The sequence below is a fragment of the Hyaena hyaena genome, unplaced genomic scaffold (genome assembly GCF_003009895.1).
Source record: "Hyaena hyaena isolate Hyena2069 unplaced genomic scaffold, ASM300989v1 scaffold_100, whole genome shotgun sequence".
Lineage (NCBI taxonomy): Eukaryota > Metazoa > Chordata > Mammalia > Carnivora > Hyaenidae > Hyaena > Hyaena hyaena.
The window spans coordinates 1189995-1212954 of NW_024080732.1; the positions used below are offsets into that span (position 1 = coordinate 1189995).

At 44.9% G+C, this 22960-nt stretch overlaps 1 protein-coding gene across 1 annotated transcript in view; it reads left to right on the forward strand.

Annotated features, from left to right (window-relative positions):
* Window positions 1–9396: 9396 nt before the first annotated feature.
* CHRNB3 (cholinergic receptor nicotinic beta 3 subunit) overlaps window positions 9397–22960 on the forward strand; it is a 28896-nt gene continuing 15332 nt past the window's right edge. Inside the window, exons 1-3 of the mRNA XM_039235643.1 lie at window positions 9397–9427; window positions 18259–18410; window positions 19836–19880. Coding sequence (XP_039091574.1) covers window positions 9397–9427; window positions 18259–18410; window positions 19836–19880 — 228 coding nt within the window. The remainder of the gene's footprint in view (window positions 9428–18258; window positions 18411–19835; window positions 19881–22960) is intronic.

The following is a 22960-nucleotide window of genomic DNA, read 5'->3' on the forward strand; positions in this document are numbered from 1 at the left end:
TCCCATATTATCATGCCTTATTACTCCTTTTTTTTTTTTAATGTTTTATTTATTTCTGAGAGAGAGAGAGAGAGAGACAGCATGAACAAGGGAGAGTCAGAGAGAGAGGGAGACACAAAATCTGAAGCAGGCTCCAGGCTCTGAGCTAGCTGCTAGCACAGAGCCCAACACAGGGCTCGAACCCACGAACTGTGAGATCATGATCTGAGCCGAAGTCGGAGGCTTAACCGACTGAGCCATGCAGGCGCCCCTACATTATTACTCCTTTTATAAACCAAAGTACAATTGCTGTCATTTGGAAAAAGATGGGTGTGTTTTAAGAAGCACCCAAGAACTCACCCAAACTTCTACTGTTTAAAACCTGATCAAGGGGCGCCGGGGTGCCTCAGTCAGTTAAGTGTCCAATTCTTGATTTTGGCTCAGGTCATGATCTCACGGTTCATGGAATCAAAGTCGGTGTCAGGCTCCATGCTTATCTCTCTCTTCCTCTCTCTCTCTCTGCCCCTCCCTTGCTCTGTCTTGAAATACGAAATCAATAAACTTAAAAAAAAAAAAAAACAAACCACCTGATTGAGAATTTGACTCTTGGCTCAAAAAAAGATTCCTGTAGTTTTGAGAGGGAAACAGCCTGCCATGTGGGTAAGACGACTGTTCACAGGACAGATGGTTGGATAAGAGCCAATGAGAAATGCATTGAAACAGAAGGAGAATAAAAGAAAAAAATAAGAAAGAAGAGTGAAGGTAAAGGGAGTAGGTGAAAGAAGGGATATCATCAAAACATAGGTTAGAAGATTTCTGTTTCAAAGAAATATTCATCTTCTCTCCCCCATAAAGTTCCCATTAAAGATTTTTAAAAACTGCAATCTCATAAATTTTCAAAATCATGAAGGTTTAAAAGCCCCAGAGCCCAGCATGGCTACTATCAAAACCCAAACAAACAGAAAATAACAAATGTTGGTGAGGATGCAGAGAAAGTGGAACCTTTGTGCACTGCAAATGAGCATGTAAAAATGGCCCAGTAACCATGGAAACCAGTATGCTGTTTCCTCAAAAAAAAAAAACCAAAAAACCAAACAAACAGAATTACCATACAATCCAGGAGTTCCACTTTTGGGTATATACCCAAAATAACTGAAAGCTGAGACTCAAAGGAATATTTGTACACCCATGGTCACAGCAATATTATTCACAAAAGGCGAAAGCAACTCAAGTGGCCATTAATGGATGAATGGGTAAACAAAATGTCACACACAACACACACACACACACACACACACACACACACACACACACACACACAGGAATATTACACAGCCTTAAAAAGGAAGGAAGTTCAGACACATGCTACAACACAGATGAACCCTGAGGACACTGTGTTACGTGAAATCAGCTAGTCACAAAGACACATACTAGTAGTATACTTCCACCTATTTAGAGTCCCTAGAGTAATCAGATTCAGAGACAGAAAGTAGAATGCTTGGTCACCAGGGGCAGGGAGGAGGGGACAACTGGGGTTATTGTTTAATGGGTACAGAATTTCCATTTTGCAAGACTGAGAGTTCCAGAAATGGATGGTGGTGATGGTTGCTCAACAAAGTGAATGTACTTCACACCACCAACCTCTATGCTTAAAAATGCTGACAATTTGGGGGTGCCTGGGGGGCTCAATCAGTTAAGTGTCTGACTTTGGCTCAGGTCATGATCTCATGACTGTTGAGTTCAAACCCTGCATTGGGCTCTGGGCTGACAGCTCGGATTTGGATTCTGTGTCTCCCTCTCTCTGCCCTTCTCCCAGTCTGTCTCTGTCTTTGTCTCTGTCTCTCTCTCTCTCTCAAAAATACATACATATTTTTAAAAAACTGTTCTGCTCTTAATTTTATTTTGTTGTACTAGAGTGAGAAAGAAAAAAGCATGCTTTCTTAAAGCATCAGGCTGGAGAACAGGAGATAGGCCAGGATGGTTGACCTATAATCTTTAGAAATCCACACAAGGTAGGTTTTACCCAAACGTGTACTTAAATGTACACGTGGCAATTATGTAGCAGGTGAATGGTGGAGTCATAAAGCTTACCAGCTGGCCTGGTAAAAACACACCACACACACACACACACACACACACACACACACACACACACACAGTTGCGAGCATACTCCTTTACTTCCTTTTTGTACTGATGTGGGGGGAGGGGCATGATGTGGAACATGGCTCAAACCTGAGGGATCTTCTGGGACAGGGGACCTTCAGTTTTAAAGCTGGGACAGTCCTGGGCAAATCAGATGGTTGGTCACCCTAGTTATAACACAGATGCATAGAATTTTCAAATTTAAAGGATGCAGAGTTTGACACTCTGGCTACAGATTGGAATTACCTGGAGAGCTTAAAAAATACACAATTGCTGGGCGTCATGGTAGACCAATTAAAATCAGCACCTCAAGGGTGTCTGGCTGGCTCAGTCAGTGGAGCATGAGACACTCCATCTAGGGGTTGTGAGTTCAAGACCCCGCTGGGTGCAGAGATTACTTAAAAAATAAAATCTTTGAGGCATCTGGGTGGCTCATTTGGTTGGGCGACCGACATACGCTCAGGTCATGATCTCTCAGTTTGTGAGTTTTCTGCTTTCAGCACAGAGCCCGCTTCAGATCTTGTTCCCTACTGTCCCTCCCCTGCTCACGCTTTCACTCTCAAAAAGAAATTAAAACATTAATTTTTTTAATAAATAAATAAAATTTAAAAAAGAAATTAGTATCTCTGGGTGCAACACCCAAGCATCAGTATTTTTAAAAAGTTCCCGGAGGGAACCATGGGACCAGATCCAATCTAGCTTTTTTATTGGCTAGATGAGGAATCTAAGGCCAGTAAGTTATTTATCCAAGGTCACGCAATTAATTAGGGGCAAAACTCAGGGTTCCTGACTCTCAGGCTAGTGTTCCTCCCACACCCCACAATCCTTTTATAGATAATTAACGATGAATTATTTGCAAACAAGCCCCTGCCCAACGCTACTCATTAGGATGACTCACACGCACCGCTGGTCTCGCCCTCAATAAAACAGACCTTTGAGCTCCCAGCTGCGCGCACTCACGGCTGAAATCCGAGGCTCTTTTCATGTTCCTTCCAACTGTCTTCTCTTACCACCTGCTCTGTTCCTAGGTCCCCCGGGCTCCTGAGGGATTCCGAGTCAGCCTGGATTCCTTCCCGGGCGGGGTGGGGGGGGGTCCCCTCTCCTCGGGTTTACCGAAGCGACCCCGGCAGCTCTCACTTCCGCTTGAGGCACCTGTACTCACTTCCGCTTCCGGCACGTGTGGTGGACGCACGCGATCGCTCCCCTGGGGGTGACCAGCGTCCAGGCCAGGAGAGGCTAACGCGGAGCTCCCTTAATAACAGAACTTCTTTTGTGGAACACGCTAGATCCACAGCAGGCCGTGACGTAAACCCTCCGCGGCCGCGAGGCCTGGCCGCCTGACCACTTGCGTCCAGCACGAAGCCAGCGCCACAGCTGAAGAGGAATCCAGGATGAAATAAAGTGCCTCGCAAAGGTTAGGGTCGCAAACCCAAACCTCAGGCCTGGCCAGTGTGACCGAGAACGGCCGGACTGTTCCCCTGACCAGGAAAAAGTATTGAAAAAAGGTGGTGGTGACATGATCACGGTGAAGGAAAAAACCATCTTTCAAACAGAGCACAGTGAAGTCTCAGAAAAGGAACGAGTGAAGAATGAAATTACAAGTGTTGGAGTAAGTTTCTAGGCTCAAGATGGCGCCGCTCCTGCCCGGGAGCCACGGCGGCAAGAGGAGGCCTCGATGACTTTTTGGGGTCCCTGCAAATCCTCTGCTTGACCCCAGTCAGCGCAGCTGGCCCCCTCACCCCAAAGGAGATATTTCCTATTTGTCTCCTCCTTGGTCTTCTTTCTGTGCCCTGGAAACGCTTCCTGCCCTCCGTTCTGACCGCTTGGTGACGTGTGGAAGTTTGTGTCGCCCATCCCGTCTTCTCTAATCCTCTTTGTAACAGAACAGCCCCCCAAACCCCCCACGGGGGCCTTCCCTCCCTACAGGTGGCAGTTGTCCTGGGGATGCTGGGGATGCGGGGCCCTGGGCTCCCCTGGGCCTCCCTGCCCCCGCCCTGGGCACCCCTCGGCCCTCCTCCCTGCCTGGTGGTTTCATGTGGTTTGTCCCACTGTCATCAAGTGTTTCCTCCGGGTCCTCGTGGTGGCCTAACTTGGAGGACGATGCCAGTCGGTGGTCTGTGGCAGCAAACCTGGCTTCTCTCCGAAACCACATGGGCCACATTCCAGACCCGTGGATCCAGAATTCCTGCGAGAAGCATCCGGGAATGTGTGTCTCCCAGAAGCTCCCTAAATGATTGGGAAACACAGACGGGTTTGGGAAACCCTGCCGTGGGGTAAGTCTAGAAGTAGTGTCTCCATGCAGGCCCTCCTTCCCACAGTGACCACCGAGGTTCCCGGCGGTGGGCGCTCCCAGCTCCCCCAGGCCTGGGTTCCCCGCAGTGGCAGCCGGCAGCCCCTTCCAGGCCTAGAGCCTTGCAGCTACTGCAGGGGGCTTGCACCCCCTTCCTGGGAGCTGTCTGAGGATGCGTGGAGCTGTTACACCAACAGCCCATTGCCTTCTAGTGCTTAATTTTGTATTTGGGCAGCCGGTATTAATTTTAGTTTATTTTTTTTAATTTAAAATTTAAGGAACGAATAATATCTAAAGCACACATCGTTTATAAAAGGAGACTGCTGACCTGAGACTGCAGCATGATCTACAGTCCACCAGGGGGCCCCCGAGTCCTGTACCGCACGTCCAGCGTCGCTATGTCCTTTCCCTGGGTCCTAATCGCTGCTAACGCCAATGCTGGGGAAATGCAGATCCTTTCCAGGAGCCCTTTGGCTCAGGGCTGGATCTCAGGAAATAATTTAACATGCATTTAAAAGCCATGCATTTCAAATCTCTGAGAACAATCCCTATTGGGAGGACATCACACAAGAGAGCGGTGGAAAGAAAGGGATTGACACTCTTTTTCTATTAAAGTGCTCTCTCTCCCAGGCCCTTTGAGTTTCAAACCCAAAGAATTCTCTCTCTCTCTCTCTCTCTCTCTCCCCCCCCCCGTCTCAACAAATAAATAAATAAATAAATAAATAAATAAAATATTGGCTCAGTTGGTAGAGCATGCAACACTTGATTTCGAGGTTGTAAGTTCAAGTCCCACTTTGGGTGTAGATATTACTTAAAGAAATCAAATCTTTTTATTTTCTTAAATTTAAGTGTTTTTTTTGAGAGACAGAACAAACACAAACGGGGGCGGGGGAGAGGGGGCGGTGGCAGAGAGAGAAGGAGACGCAGAATCTGAAGCAATCTCCAGGCTCTGAGCTGAGAGAGATCTGGCTGAAGTCTAATGCTTAACTGACTGAGTCACCCAGACGTCCCTAAAGAAATAAAATCTTTAATACATACATACATACATACATACATACTGATTGTAACTTTTCAAATCTTCAGTTGAAAGCAATCTGCTTTCTCTCCGCTTTAGTTTTGTTTTTGTGACTGTCATGAGTACATGTCCCATGGAAGTGGTCTGTAGAACATTCCAGAGCCTCGCAATGAGCCAGCTTATTCTTCACAGGTAGCGCATTCGGTCAGTGACAGACGAGCAGAGGTTTTGCTTGGTGTCCTAGAATGTAAACGTATCCTCTGTTGATAATGGAGACCTCTGAGTCTTTCTTTTTTTTAAGTAATTTTTTAATGTTTAGTCATTTTTGAGAGAGAGAGTGCAAGAAGGGGAGGGGCAGAGAGGGAAGGGAGACACAGAAATGGAAGCAGGCTCCAGGCTCCGAGATGTCAGCACAGAGCCTGACACAGGGCTTGAACTCCCAAACTGTGAGATCATGACCTGAGCTGAGGTTGGGTGCTTAACCGACTGAGCCACCCAGGCGCCCCATTTTTTTTTTAATTTTTTTTTTTAATGTTTTATTTATTTCTAGGAGAGAGAGAGAGACAGCGTGAGCAGGGGAGGGTCAGAGAGAGAGGGAGTCACAGACTGAAACAGGCTCCAGGCTCAGAGCAGGCAGACAGCACAGAGCCCGAAACGGGGCACGAACCCAAGAACCACGAGATCATGACCTAAGCGAAAGTCGGACGCTTAACCGACTGAGCCACCCAGGTGCCCCATTTTTAAGTAATTTTTTAAAGTTATTTATTTATTTTGAGTGAGAGAGCACAAGCAGGGGAGGGGCAGAGAGAATCCCAAGCAGGCTCCATACCATCAGTATAGAGCCCGATGCGGGGCTTGAACTCCCGAACCATGAGATCATGACCTAAGCTGAAACCAAGAGTCGGACGCTTCCCTGAGCCACCCAGGCGCCTTGACCTCTGATTGTTTCTGATTGGATAGACCCAATGCCATGGCCCAGGCGGCTGCCCAGCTCATGCTGATCACAGGATGTAGGACAGGTGTGGAGACATGCACACACTTTCAAACCAGGTTCAGGGCAGGATAATTTCTTGAGATAAGGATTTGTGTTTTGCTCTATGTATGTTTTTCCCCCTACGTTTTCCAGGAAAAGAGCTGAGCTCTTTATGTTTCCAGGGACTCACAGCAGAAGCTGCCTAAAGACAACTTCTCTTCCTGTTTATTTGATGTCTGCTCTCACTAAAAGTCTAAACTCACTGAAAAAATTATTGAAGTTTCTAGAGTGGGATGGAGACAAAGAGTCTCTTTTCAGGGAGGAAGGAAGCTGTACAGGAGATGGGTAAGAACTTGGCAAAAACAGCAGAAGGGGCCAGAGGCTGGCTGTCCCTGTCCCAGCCAGGGCCATGCTGCCGTGGTGGCACCGACGGAGACAGCCATCCCCAGGGAGCAGCGGCTGTGTGGAGGCTTGGAAAGGGGGCATTCTATCATCCAGACCTCTAGTCCTGGCAGAACCGAGCCGACGGCGGCACAACCGCCACTCCCAGAGGACCACGTGGGCTGGCCACTGACCCGTCTGCCGTGGTCAAGATGGACTGGAGTCTACAGGGTCTACCCTGTATTTTGGGGGACACATAAGCTTTCCAGTGTCTTTTGCTACCCCAGACGAGAGGAGGGAGCTCCTGTAATGACTGAGACTCATTTTTCTGCCTGCTCAGTGGAACGGCAAGCCTCATTTTATTTGATTTATTGAAATAAAGGTGATACTTCCTGCACTTCTGGGTTAGTGGCTAATTTATGCCCGAGACCGTTGTAAATTCACAGCAGGCCTGGAACCCACCGCATAGGAGATGAGATGCGTAGGAAATCAATGTCTGATTATTTCTGTCCTCCTTTCTTCCAAGCAACGCTCGCAAGCATTTCGTGTGCTAGGCGCTGGAGAGAAAGTGGAGATACAGGGATAAAAGAACACAGCCCCGTCCTCAGGGGTCGTCAGAGGGGAGCAGAGACGTGGGCATGAGGAGGGCAGAGTCTTACCGCCGAAGCTAGAGCTGTTTTGGTTGTATATTGCTGAGCAGGGCCTGGGGGTTGAAAATTGCTAATGGCACATATTGGGGGATTAATAAGAGAACATCAAGAGCATTTTAAATTGGATTTAATCAGTGTTAGAAGGTGGAGGACGGTCAGTAATGTATCCTACAGACTGAGAGGCACTTTCGTACTGAAAACCAAAGTAAGCCACTCCATACCGTCTGCACAGTTTTTATTCGGGGTAGCTTACTGGCAAGGGCGGTCAGGAGGGCGAATGGACCAACCCGCCAGGGCACTACGAAGCTATTCTCCACTCCTATTCTGGGCAGCCATCCAGACCTTAATCCCCAGATTTTATGGAGTGAGGGGCACAGTGGTGTGGTCCCAGGGTAGCTATCTAAGGTGGCACACCAGCCCGCCACAGGGGCTCTCTACTAGTTATCTAATGGGGCTCCAGCTGTGCCCAGAAGGGCTCTTTTCTAGTTATTTAACGTGTTGCCACCTGTTCCCAGAGGCGAAAACAAGATGGAGGGCCAAAGATGGACTCGGTGTTGCCCAAGTGGAATTCCTCAGTGCCCCGAAGCCTGGTGCTCCAACATCTGGTCCTTATCCAGGTGCCCGCTCCCACCTGGCCCTCTCCTGCATCCAGCCCTAACTTACACTTGCCCATTCGTTAGATTTGCATTTATGAGGGGTCCTCTGGGTGTGGACACCACTGAACTAGATGAAAATCTGACCTACTGTGAAAAAGGTGAAAGAAAGGGTGGCAGTATCAGCCTCCAAGTCCCATTAGGGAAACAAAACCAGACCAAGCTCGGGCCACACTCTCTCCCGTAGAAGATAAGGTGGATCTGGTGGGCTCAAGGCAAGCACAGAGGATGCTCTGACGTTAGCACACATTAGACGTGAGAGCCATAGGATGCATTCATTAGTCTTTTTTTCAAATTGCGGTATAACAGACATCCAACATTATATTAGTTTCACGTGGACAAGGTAATGATGCAATATTTGGACACATTGCAAAATGATCACAATCAGGCTAGTTGCCATCCATTAGCACACATAGTTACAAAATTTTTTTTCTCATGATGAGAACTTCTAAGATCTATTCTTCTAGTAACTTTCAAATATGCAGTGGATGGGGTGCCTGGGTGGCTTAGTCGGTTAAGCGTCTGATTTTCGCTTAGGTCATGATCTCGCGGTTCGTGAGTTCGAGCCCCGCGTCGGGCTCTGTGCTGACTGCCAGCTCAGAGCCTGGAGCCTGTTTCAGTCTGTGACTCCCTCTCTCTCTGACCCTCCCCTGCTCACGCTGTCTCTCTCTCTCTCCTAGAAATAAATAAAACATTAAAAAAAATACGCAGTGGTGTTATTAACTATAGTCACCATGCTATACACTACCTCCCCGTGACTTATTTTAGAGCTGGAATTTTATACCTTTTGACCCCCTCATAGTCATTATTCTTGAGCTCCCAGTCGAAAATAAGGAGACAATAGAGGAATAATATATATGAGAAATTTCTCACTAACTTCCACAACCCATGAGATAAAATGCAGTTTTTCTCCTTTGCACAGATCTCCAACTGTGAGGAAAAAAACCAAACAAACCCCAGAACATTCAGAAGTGGTCCAGCCTCATCCTTTCCATTTTGCCCTGCATCTCCTTGTGAGAGAGCAAATTAATAAGTCAGGAGTTAGGACCCAGAGATATGTTTTAGACTTACACGATCTGACAGCTGACTGGAAATCAATGAAGTGTAGTTTAAGAACCATCGCCCTGTCGTGAGGCGGTGTGAGATGGTCTTATCCCCACTTCAGGTGTTTCCCCCTTGGGCTCCACTTCGGATTTTGAACCACTGCATTTTCTATTCAAAACCTCCCTTTCTGATGGAAATACTATATTGTTAAAAAGGAAGAAATTCTCTTTCCTAACCTGACATCATGATACTGGCAGGCTGTATCCCGATGCTCATCATCCTCGGTGTCATTTCCTCAGGTAAGCTCAAGTTAGAGAAAATTAAAACTTCATCACCGCAGAATTATTTTAGCCAGGGAGGCGGCTAAATGCTAGAATGATAAAATGTGTTGTATAGGTATCTTTAGGATAACCTTTAAAACGTGGCTCCAATGAGTAATTCTAGGAAATCTGTATATTGCTAAAAAAATCATCATACTATGAATTCCATAATGTTTATGCTGTTGTCATTTCCTGTGCTTTTCCTTCTGAATCATGAACTTGGTAGGAAGCTATAAAAGCAGAAAAAATACTACCCAATGCACTGAATGCTACTCAGAATTGTTAAAATATTTGGCACAGAAATTTACTACATCAACATTTTTATATCATATCTAGTAATAATCACTATATCTGTGTGTGGATACTTAATTTTATCCAGTCTATCCTGTAGTCCTATCTACAAACCTTAATTTCTGTGTAGATGTATTTAGTATGTTTGTATATGGCAATGAAGCAAAAGTATACATCCGATGTCTGTAAACGTGTGAGTTTTCTGTGGCTGCTATCCACCTGAAATCAAGGGGATTCTTAATAAAGGAAGAGGGCACATAAAAGGAGAGAAGGAGAGAGACAAACAGACAGAAGAGAAATGGAAAGAGGAAGAAAGTAACTGAAAAGTTTAGGGGAGATGATCTTTGCACCTGCCAGTTATCTGGGTTTGGGAATCAGTTCCCTTTTTATGGAACTTCAGAACACAAAGCTCTCCTCACAGCAGCAGAAACCATGTAGAGCCAGGAACCAAGTGGCAAGAACACACACACTGTTGCCCCATTAGCAATTTGTATTCATTTCTCACTAGTATTTTTGCAGTGTTTGACTACTGCTATTTTCAGATGGAGAGCCAGAGGCACTGCGATTTGCCCAAGTCCTGAAATAAATCCTAGACTGAATAAACCCTAGATTTCAAATCTAGGCACGAACATACCTGAGCATTATCATATCTTTAAAACGTAGCCTTTCCTCATACGGGGGTCTCAAAACCAGTAGTTTTTAAGTGCAGAGGGCATCACACTCACTTTCAAATATCACTAAATTTGGACTCTGCAAAGTCTGCAGTGCAATTGGCCAATCGTAAAAATAATCATCAACTTCTGTGTGTTTTAGCATACTGTTAATACACACGTGTCTAATGTTCTTTTCTGCATTAATGTACTATTCTATCTACTATGAAAGAATGGGTTCCTACCATTTGTTCCCCGGGGGAAACCAGTCACTGGTTGATGGGGGGAGTTGGCATACACCCTCTCAGTTCACCTCTGCATCCTCACCTCACACAGTGATGGATGGGTACATAAGAAAATTGGAATTGGAGGTGAGACTGGTACTCATTCTCCATCGCATAGGCTGTAAGGGTTCAGGGATTGATACTGTGCTGTTTATGTCTGTCACAGATCTACAATCAACCTGTATAATAACCTGTAGTAACTCACATTTGTGGATATTTCTAGGTCCAATGGCGTCTATTTCTATTTTCAGATCTGTACTACCTTTCCTTAAATTTTGTAGCTTTACTGTTCATTGCAAAGGAAGTGGCTTCTTTTTGTTACACAAAACTACCTTTTCCAAATTACAAGGAGCAACCCTTCATTTTTATATTTCTGGCTTTGGCGGAAAGAATAATTGTGTATGGCCATGTGACATCTCTTGTGTTGCTAGTTCATGCTTTGTGGGTTAGTGTCTGCTCCCAGAAATAGGGCCTGTATCTTACTCATCTTCCCATCATTCTTACCACGTGGTGATGTGTGTTTATTCATTCAATAAATATTTACTGAGGGTGTACTGTATCCTAGGAATGATTCCAGCATGGGGAGTGCAAGAGGGGAAAAAACAAAGTCATTCTAATAAACTCTCACGCTAGCAGGAATCCATTCAATATTTATTATTTGATTTCACCCCGAGGGCTAGCTCTATGTGTTGACAGCAGAAGCTAACATACTTCTAACATACTTCTGGTGTGATTTTTTGGGACAAGCTGGTGATAATGGAAGGACAAAACCAAAATATACCAAAAAGTGTCAAAGCAAAAAATGTGTCTCTCCCAACCATATTTGCTGAAGTTTAAAAGTCTCTTATTACTTCTTTACTCTCTTAGCTAAGGATAAACAATGATGTTGTCTTCAATAAAACCATAAATAAGCATGTGAATTTTCATAGATTAAGCCTTATCAGTTATTTATAGCTCAGCATCCATGAACTTGCCAAAACTTTGCAGAAAGTGTTTTTTTTTTTAATGTTTATTTTTGAGAGAGAGAGAGAAGTATAAGTGGGGAGGGCCAGAGAGAGAAGGAAACAGGGGATCCAAAGCAGGCTCAGCACTAACAGCAGAGAGCACGTTGCGGGGCTTGATCTCACAAAGCGTGAGATCATGACCTGAGCCAAAATCAAGAGCAGGATGCTCAACTGACTGAGCTGTCCAGATGCCCCAGAAAGTGGATTTTGATCATTGAGTGAGGAGAGAGCAGAAAGCCTGAGAGCCTGAAGAAAGGAAAAGAAACATGGTCGAGAAGAAGAAAGAGGCCAGAAAGTCAAGTTGTAGGTTTCAAAAAAAAAAAATTTCTTTGCCTCAAGCTGGTACTGGGTACCTCATCCAAATCTCTCATGATCCTACTTACAGGGGTTGAGAGAGCCCTAACCTCCTCATGGGTGGTGAGTCCTGTCTAACCCTTCATAGCTTCAGTTACCTTTACCCAGATGCCTCTTTTGCAGTAAATGGCAGCCAGGAGAGATATCCTCCAATCAATGACACATCTTAAACATTGACTCTTTTTGTGTCTTCAGAATAACAAATACTGGGCATTAATAGGTCATATTTTGTGTCTGTGTCATGGACATAAAGATCCTAGGAGCATAGCAGATGTGAGTTGGTAGGGGCTTACCAATCATCCACCATTCTATTGTTATTGGGAGAAGTTAAATGCCTTGCTCGATGAAGATTGCCTGGTTTGGAAACAAGACCAAAACTCATATATCTAAATCTGAGTCCAGTGGCTCTCAATGTTAAATAAATATTTTTTGGATTCTTGTTCTAGTGAGTGACGAGTTTGGCAAGAGACTCTGTGTCCAGAGCCAAAAGCGGAGTGCCCTCCTAGAGCACTTTCCCAGCCTGAGTTCCACGTGGAGGAAATTACTGGAATCAGGCAGAGCTCCCCATCTGTCTGTCTGATCGCTTGCATGTGCTCTCCCTCTTCTGGTCTTCCACCTGCAGAGTTGCTTACACAGTCCCAAGAGAAATATTTTGACAAAGAAAATGAGACAAAGATTAAGTAGGGAGAGGGAGAGACAAAGAAGGGGGGAGAAATGGGACTTAAGAGAGCAATGAAATTCCTTTTTACCAAAAAAATGGTAACAAGCTGTAACAGACAGCACACATCCTTTGGAGATGTGCATTAAACTCAGTGTGTGTGTGTGTGTGTGTGTGTGTGTGTGTGTGTGTGTGTGTAAGGGGTGCAAAGCAAGACTTAATGCAAAAAATGTGAAGGGACCATGGTCAAGTCTGAAGCAGGATTGCTCTCACATAAAGCATTGGGTGTCGATCTCCAAGGAGAGTGACCTCAGTGCCCATTCAAGGGATGCCAGAGCCAAGCCAGGTGCCAGGTCTCAACTGCTGTAGACGGAGATTGAGTTGGATTATGCAATACCATCACCAGCGTTGAATATCTCTCTACCACCAAACAAATATCATCTGTGATCTGGTTTTAGAATATCATTCTTCCTGGCAATAGATTGCTTTAAAGTAAAGTATTTTGGTAAATACAATGCTAACAACTATGCGACAACAACAACAAAAAAGCATATAATAACAAATTTATGTTCGTAGACATGAACGCATCTGCCCCTCATTAACCAGGTTTACCCTGGGTAAGTCACTGTCCTTCTTGCCACCTCAGGATCTTCATCTGTAAAATGAGGGACTTAGATGACCTTCAAAGTCCTTTTTGGTTCCATTATCTTCACTTCGTCATCATTTCACTTGTCCTTCCTATTGCTGACATTATTTACAAATACAAGTGCTCTCCCGGCCCTCCCTTCAGGAAGTGGACTTCGGGAAATACAGGCACCCACTCAGGGAGTCACTCAGCTTCCAAGAGCAGTTCGTTGACTTGTCGATACATTGCTGAGAGGTATCTTAGAATATCGATCTTGTCTAATTTATTTAAAATACAAATCTATTTGCAAAACTTTGGTTTTCACACTACTTTTCAGGGATCCATGTATTCCTTAAAACAGGGACCACTTGTACTAGAAATCCTAGAACATCTGTGATCCTACATCCTCTAGAGCAGTGAGCCAAGGTCACTCTGCCTCCTCCCCCTGTGCACAGAAAGTGCCATTAGAGCCTTTGTGCACTGACTCTTTCATTTGTTCTTTTGCCAAACGTCACAAAGTACTTCTTGAGTCCCTAGTCTCAAAGAATCAACAGTGGAAACACTTTCCCTTCCTTATAATGTTCTATTTTGCAAGAAGGACACACAAGAAACATTTCCGGGGCTATCCTCTGCATCTGCTCCAATAACATCAATGACTTCAACTTTTATTTGGGAAAGTTCAAGAAGGTTGAAGATATTTGGGTCTAGTCAGCTCAGGCTGCCATAACGAAATACCACAGACTGTGTGGCTGAACGGCAATTTATTTTCTCACAGTTCTGGAGCCTAGAAGTCCATGATCAAGCTGTCAGAAAATATGGTTTCTGTGAGAATTCTCTTCCTGGCCTGTAAACAGCTGCCTTCTGACAGTGTCCTCACCTGGCTCTTCCTCGGGCTTGCATGGAGAGAGAGAGCTCTCTCATGTCTCTTCCGCTTCTTATTAGGATACCAGACCTATTGGATTAGGGCCCCACACCGATGACTTTATTTGGCCTTAAATACCTCCTTATAGGCTCTATCTCCAAATATAGTCACATTGGGGTTAGGGCTTCAACATAGGAATTTGAAGGCACACAAGTATTCAGTCCATAACAGCCAGTACAGATTTATGCTTTTTGTGCCTTGATTCTGACAATAGCTCACCCTCTGACATTGGCAGCTTGGGTCAAAACATACGAAGGTGCCTGAGAGAGCAAATCTGCTTATCCTTCCAAAGAGCAGGATCCAATCATTCTCACAGAGGGTACAACTGAGGTTGTCAAAGTCATAATTTTAGAAGATCCCTCCCAATGTGCAAGTCTACCTCCCTGCAAATTGCCAGTAAGATTTTCCTGCCAGGAAAGGAGGTTCAAAAGTACAACTTCTGTTCTTACTTAGGATCCCTCTCACATGTCCAGAATTATAATGCTTAGAGTTGTTCAAGCTAAGAAGTCCGTGTGTGTGTGTGTGTGTGTGTGTGTGTGTGTGTGTGTGTGTTGGTTCAGACATTATCCGGTTGTTGTCAGCCTTCCTGGAGTGTCTCCATCCATTGTGAGGTGGTGTCTTCAGTAAATTGTTCTCACTGGGCTGAACTGAGACACAAAGGCTCTTGGCCGTTAGGACTACACTCAGATGCATGTAACAATGGCTATAACAGCTTATCCAAAAGGAAAGATTGTTTTTCTCACACACCAAGAAATTTGGAGACAATCAGTCCTTAGTTGGTTGGTGGACTTAGAGTGCTATCAGGGACCATCTGTCTTTCTATTCCGCCATCTTATGTATGTAGCTTTCATCGGGCTTGTTAGATACCTCGGTGGCGAGATCCCTAGATGCCATGTTCTAGCTCTAGGCAGGAAGAAGAGGGAGCAAAAGGTGAAAGATGAAAGATGCATGTTGGACTGAGTCCATCCTTCTCAATAGTATTTCCTACAAACCTCACCCAGGGGCATCTGTTTGAATTTAAGTGGCCGTGTGTATGTCATATGGCCATCCCTAGCTGTAAGAGGCCTGAGAAGGGAACATTTTAAGCTGGTACCATTCAATCCTGAATAAAATTGGCATTTGTTACTGAGAAAGAAAGGGTAAATGGCTGTTGAGGAGGGAACCAGCGGTCACTGTCACAGTGCCCACCCAACAATATTCTCCTGCCAGGGGAAGGCTGAGGGAGGACAGCTGTGACCTCCCTGCTTCTCTCTCCTCCAGAACAATTCAGCTATGGCCCAAATTCTCCAAACACCACTCAACAAAGTAGCTCACTGCATTGCTGCACAAGGGTTTGCTCAGCAGCGATGATGTGCCAGGCCCCATGGGAGGCAGAAATGAGAAAGGTGTCGTGGAGCTGGCATTTTCCAATAGGGCAGACAGACAATAGACAAAGAAATGTATAATATGTTCCACTGCTCTCATGCAAGATAAAGTATCATTAAGGGAATAAATTGTGAGGAGGGATTTTTAGATTGTGTAACCTGGAATGACCACTTCGAGGAGATGACATTTGAGCAAAGGTGGGGCAAGAAGAAGGAATGAGTATGGAGTTCTCTTCAGGGCAAGAGCCTTCCCCAAACAGAAGCACACAGGCATGTTCTAGAAAGAGCAGATGGGCCTGAGGCTCTGGGGAGGAGGGGTAAGGGCATTGGTGGAGAGGGTAGGGCCAACACGAACCCCAGGAAACCGTGGTAAGGACGTGAGATGTCTGTCTACGTTTGGTGGGAAGCCATTTGTAGGATTTGAGCAGGGAACTGAAATAATCCTCTGCTTTGAAGAGAAGGTTCCATCTGCTGAGCAGGAAATGAACTGTAAAAGAGGCAAGAGTGGAAGCCAGGAGGAGGCAGCACAAGAATCCAAGGGAGAGACTGGAATTTGTGACGCAGGTGGCACCACCAGAAATGGTGGGAGACAGAGTTACGATGTATTTTGAAGAAAGATAAGACCGGTTGTGGGGTAGGGAATTCGTGAAGTTTAGCCTGAGCAAGTGAACACCCCATCCCTCCGGAGGCTTCAGGGAATTTTGACTCCTCCCCTCCCCTAACTTCCAGTAAGGTTTTGCAGAGTGCTGTCCTGGCAGCCACCCAGCTGACCCGCTCCTTCCTGCAGCGATGCCTGCTAAGAACAGCTGAAGTATCAAAGTTTGAGAACAATTAGCTTTTTTTTCAGTTTATTCATTTATTTTGAGGGGTGGAAGAAGGGAAGGAGGGAAAGGGCAGAGAGAGAGAGGGAGAGAGAGAATCCCAAGCAGGCTCATTGCTGTCATTGCACATGAGATCACGACCTGAGCCAAAATCAAGAGCCCAACACCTAACCGACTGAGCCACCCAGGCTCCCTGAGAACAGTTGGCTTTTTAGATAACTAAGCACACAGATAAGCTCTCTCCATCACTCATTCGCATTTTCATATACTTTTTAGAACATAAGAGAAAAGGGTGGGAGCGGCCTGAGTACGCAACCTACCTTACTGACATCTCTGTTTACCCCTAGGAGCATTACAAGTGGGTTTCAAGCTTCCAGTTACAAAATAAATAAGTCACAGAGATGAAAAGTACAGCATAGGGAATATAGCCAATAATACAGAAATAACATTGCCTGGTGCCAAATCATAACTACACATCATGATGAGCACTGAGAAACGTATAGAGTTGTTGAATCATTATGTTGTACCTGAAATTAATATATTACTGTATGTTATTTATGCTTCAGATTTTTAAAAAAGGGTGCGTTTTGAATTGCTACTCCCTTAATAAAGTGAAGGGCTCGTGTACACACTCGGAATGTTTGCTTTTCTTCCTACTAAAAATCTTTGGGTTTTGACTAGGTAAACTTTGGGGTGTGTCTTGCACATGATCATTGCCATCGTGTGTCACTCAGTAGAAAAGAAAGGTTTTCTATGGTAAGCCATGCAGTGCAGAATGAGTTGTTGTAGGGGATTAATAAGGCACTGAATATATGAAGAAAAGGACTATATTTAAAACAGGAACACCTGGGTGGCATGGTCCATTAAGCATCCAATGTTTGATTCTCCGTGTGGGGTTCTGCACTGAGCATGGAGCCTGCTTGGGATTCTCTCTCTCCCTCTCTCTCTGCTCCTCCCATGCTCTCTCTCTAAGTAAATAACTACGTAAAAAAAAACATACAGCAACAACAAAGCTGCCACGTTTAAGTTTGATAGCATAACACTGAAAAGAAACAAAAAGTATCTCTAGACTGCTTTCCTAGGCCATTTCTTCGGCCTGAGGTTCAAAGCTTGAAATTGGGGTGTTCCTTAAGCTCTCAGACATGTAGGGGTGGAGAGGAGTGTTAGAACCTGGTTCTTGACCAAGGAAGGTCTTTATAAGGGAAGACTTCCAGGAGGAATGCAGAAGGACAGCACAGTGGATGTGGTAGGTGCTCAGTGGATATGCGTGCTCAATGGATATGTGCCAAATGCAGGGAAAATGGCCCTGACATATTCCTGTGATTGGATCATTTATTAAACAGATATAAAATAAGCACGCAAGATGGGCAGGCACTGGTCTAGGTGCTGGAGAAACATCATCAAATAAAATGGATACCATCCCTGCCATCACAGAGCTCAAGGGAAGGACAGACGATAACTAATATACAACACATTGTGGTAAGGGACATGATGGAGCCAAATAGGGTGCAGTGGTAGACGACAGCACGTGGGCAGAGACCATGTATATAAGGAGGTGACATCTCAGGTATGTGAGGTCGAGGGTAAGGGGGTGGCGTGGGTGATTCTTTGGGGATCAAGATGCTGGCCTCATGGCGGGAAAATCCCATGAGAGAGCAAAGGTCTGGGTAAAGCATAGAACCCGATTTCAGCCGCATGCTGTGGGCATGGAGAATGGTTAGGGAACCTGTATATTCCAAGCTGCCTTTGCTGACCACATGAAGGTTCAGGCCATAGGATGCTAAGCCAGCCATTATGCTTTTCCCATTAATTCCAGTTTCGCTCATGATTCTTACAGCTGCTGCAGGATTCCGTTCCATTGCTGAAAATGAAGACGCCCTCCTCAGACGCTTATTCCAAGGTTATCAGAAATGGGTTCGCCCTGTATTAAATTCTAATGACACCATAAAAGTATATTTTGGATTGAAAATATCTCAGCTCGTAGATGTGGTGAGTAATCCTTGGCACTAAGCTAAAAAGAACATGCATCCCTTAACCTGTTTGTGAACCTAAGACTCTGTTTTGTTTTCTTTCCCCATGTCTACCATTTCAATTTTAAAAATAACTACTGTGAGAGAAAATCGGCCCCAAGAGGCCAATGAAATGACCCGAGGAAGGAATGAGAAGTGTTGTGGAGTCAATTTTCATTGCCACATTTGTGTGCACCTCTTTGCTGGGGGTTGAATGTGGCTGCTAAGACAGGCATTCCCCCGCCCCCAGCTCATCTGTGTGCCCGGGGCTGATCGGGTGTCACCCCGAACTGGGTGAGGGCTGGCAGGGGTGCCTACAGAGAACAATGGGAGATGGTGCCAGTACCCGAGTGAGCGCCAGGTGACTCATCACCCTCCTGAATCCCCTCAGGACCCCACCTGTTACCCTGATGCCACCATACCTAACATTCTCTGCTGATTTTCCTGTTGGGCTCCCCGTTCTGCCATGATTGCGTTCCTGGGAAACCAGTGCGCATGAAGCCTGTTCTGCAAAGTCATGCTATCGCGGTCCCCAAAGTCCTAGAATTACTGTCTCCTGTTTCCCAAGGCCCCAGTCCCACCAGTTGCATACTCACCGACCTCAGCTGACTCAATGGCCAAGGATTCCTTTTAGAAAATCATGAAAAACTGATCTCTGATTTAGCAAATATTCATTCTACTTTGCAGCCTTACCATACTTTCTGGGTTATGCAATTTAAAAAAAAATTTTTTGGGGGGCGCCTGGGTGGCTTAGTCGGTTAAGCGTCCGACTTTCGCTTAGGTCATGATCTTGCGGTTCGTGGGTTCGAGCCCCGCGTCGGGCTCTGTGCTGACTGCCAGCTCAGAGCCTGGAGCCTGTTTCAGTCTGTGACTCCCTCTGTCTCTGACCCTCCCCTGCTCACACTGTCTCTCTCTCTCTCCTAGAAATAAATAAAACATTAAAAAAAATTTTTTTTTTTAATTTGAGAGAGAGAGAAACAAGTGGGGGAGAGGGGCAGAGGGAGAAAGAGAGGGAATCCCAAGCAGGCTCCGCACTCCGCACAGGGCCTGATGCAGGGCTTGGTCCCACGACCCTGGGATCATGACCTGAGCTGAAATCGAGAGTCAGACACTCAACCGACTAAGACACACAAGAGCCCCTGGGTTATGCAATTTTGGGTAAGTATCACCACAATGAACTGCTCTTTGCTTTAATTATTATTTTTTATTTTAAGCAAAATGTGCATAATATTTTAGGATCCCATGCCATTTAACTGTTTAAGTTGAGAATCCTTTACACTTCAAACACCTCAAATGTTAAGACTCAGGGAGGTCTTTCTGACAAAACAAAAAACAAAACAAAACAAAAACCCTCAAAGATTTCACTTAATCTGAATTTACGTCTTTCTAACTGTCATTTTCTTAGGATGAAAAGAATCAACTGATGACAACAAATGTGTGGCTCAAACAGGTAATCGTCAATCCAAACACTGTATCCGCTAACCTAATTATTTCCATTCTTTTCTATTTGGAAAGACTCCCATTTGAAAAATAATTATTTTACAGTGCATATTGAGCTCCTCGGTGAGATATCAGGGAATGGTTAGGAAAGGTCTATTACTTTTCATTTCCTTTTATGAGACGGGGAGAGCAGGTCCCGGAAGCTCAGAGTAGACTCTCTGACATGGGGGCCTGGGCACGGCTCCCTGGCTACTGGGAAAAAGCGGGGAAAGGTTCCAGAGCACAGTTCCTCTCCTCCCACCCCGTGTAGGATACCGCCAACTGGAGCAGGCAACCAGCAATCTTAAATTCTCCCTCATCCCCACTGGTCCTCCACAGGATGACTCTGCCCCTTAGTGTTGCCTCTTGCTCCCTTCCTAGAAAGAGAAAACAGGTAGTGCAGAACAAAGTGAATTTCAGAACAAAGGAAAGCCTGAAACAAAGTGATGAATACACGTTTTCCTGGTATAACTAAAAAGGCATTTGTTCTTAAGAGAGGGAGCATAAGCAGGAAAGAGAGAGAGGGAGAGAGAGAGAGAGAGAGAGAGAGAGAGAGAGAGAGAGAGAATCTTAAGCAGGCTCCACACCCAGCATGGAGACGCAGGGCTCAATCTCACAATTCCGAGATCATGACCCAAGCAGAAATCAAGAGTCAGAAACTGCACTCTCCCGCCCTGCTTTTTTTTTTTTTTTTTAATGCTGCATGCCCAGCATAGAGCCCAGCATGTGACTTGAACTCGCCACCCTGAGATCAAGACCTGAGCTGAGATCAAGAGTCGGAGGCCTAACTGACTGAGCACCCCAAGCGTCCCTAAAAAGGCATTTTGAATGGTTTTCAGCTCTCTGCTTAGAGCTTGATTAGAGCCTGTTTCCTAAGCGTCTGTTCAGAGGAGCTTGATGTAAAGTTGTCTACCCTTGAAAGCCCAGTTTTGCATATGTGATGTAAAGGAGGAAATACTGACACTTCTTTGAAAGGAGGTGAGAACTTTGGTGTCACTGTTTACTTTTTGTTGTTATTGTTACCAGCAATTACTTGTTTTTCACTGAATGTCCAGATATTGCTTAATCTCCCATAGACTTCAAATCTTCCTGGTGAGGTTGTCCTAAATGTCTCACTTGATATTAACATACATACATAATATTTTTGTTCGTTTATATTAAAATAAGTTAATTACCTATTCAAGTTCAGGAAACATTGTTCAGTTCTGCTAATGGTTTATAGGAACAGTGGACGGAGATTGTAGGAAGATTCCCTGGTCTTCATTTAAGTGTCATTATATTTCTCCCACCCAAAAACTTTAGTCAGAGTTACAGAATTATCATTTTTACTACTCTCTATTCTTCTGATTTTTAAATTGGTAGGTATGTTAGCAAGTTATGAAACGGATCTGCGTATTATTTTATATGCAAATAAAAAATGTCCAGGAGAGGGGTGCCTGGGTGGCTCAATGGGTTAGGCACCTGGTTCTTGATTTCAGCTCAGGTCATGATCTCACAGTTTGTAATTTCGAGCCCCAAGTCGGGCTCTGTGCTGGCAGCTCAGAGCCTGCTTGGGATTCTCTCTCTCTTTCTCTGCCCCATTTCTGCCTGTGCTCTCTCTCTCTTTCTCTCTCAAAATAAATAAATAAACATGAAAAAAATGTTAATGCCCAGGATAAAATAATAAGCCAGTAATGTACATATAAAAATACAATTTAAATAAGCATGTTTTTTCAGTGTACCCATCTCTTTCCTCAGTGATGTATCCCACGTTTGCAACTTAGGAGCTGCGGAATTCAGAGGTATTTTGAGTTAATAAAACTCATTAAGAAGTGCTGTGTTTGAACTTGCAGGGGAGAGAATAAAAACTTTTATTTTTTATTTTTTTAACATTTATTTATTTCTGAGAGACAAAGAAACACAAAGCACAAGCACAGGAGAGGCAGAGGAGAGGAGACACAGAATCCAGAGCAGGCTGCAGGCTCTGAGATATCAGCACAGAGCCCAATGTGGGGCTTGAACCCATGAACCATGAGATAATGACCTGAGACAAAGTCAGACACTGAACCAACTGAGCCACCCAGGCGCCCTGAATAAAAACCTTTAAAGTGTAAGATAGGTTTAAGAAGTTAACAGAAATAAAACAAACAAAAAACCTCTCCCTGCTTCACACACATGCCCTTTTCCAACTGCTCCTTGAGATGAAACTTTTATTGATCTTTCACATAAAACTGTGGTCCAGGGGCGCCTGGGTGGCTTAGTCGGTTGAGCGTCCGACTTTCGCTTAGGTCATGATCTCGCGGTTCGTGAGTTCGAGCCCCGAGTCGGGCTCTGTGCTGACTACCAGCTCAGAGCCTGGAGCCTGTTTCAGTCTGTGACTCCCTCTCTCTCTGACCCTCCCCTGCTCACGCTGTCTCTCTCTCCTAGAAATAAATAAAAAACATTAAAAAACAAAAACAAAAAAAACCAAAACTGTGGTCCAGAGGCTCTTGGCCTTTAATAATGGTACTTTTCACTTTTCTTGAGGTTTTGAAAACATGAGACTGGGGCGCCTGGGTGGCTTAGTCGGTTAAGCGTCCGACTTTCGCTTAGGTCATGATCTCACGGTTAGTGGGTTCGAGCCCCGCGTAGGGCTCTGTGCTGACAGCCAGCTCAGAGCCTGGAGCCTGTTTCAGAGTCTGTCACTCCCTCTCTCTCTGACCCTCCCCTGCTCATGCTGTCTCTCTCTCTCTCTCTCTCTCTCTCTCTCCTAGAAATAAATAAAATAAAACATTAAAAAAATAAATAAAGGTTTAAAAAAAATGAAAACATGAGACCATTTCAGTGAGAGAACAAAAAGTCACAGCTCCTCCAACCTTAACTAAGACTTTGGAAATGACTTCCAGCAAAGTTAGGCCAACTAACATCATCATGGCCTGTCGAATGCCTCTAGGTCAATCAAAACAGTCAAAACCTAAAAATCTCCAATACCCCAAACAGAGCAAGAGAAATCGTGGGAGTGGGGCAAGCTGACCCTCCAAAAAGCCAGCCTGTTGAATTAGGTTCCATTTTTTAGAAGTAATGAGAATAAGA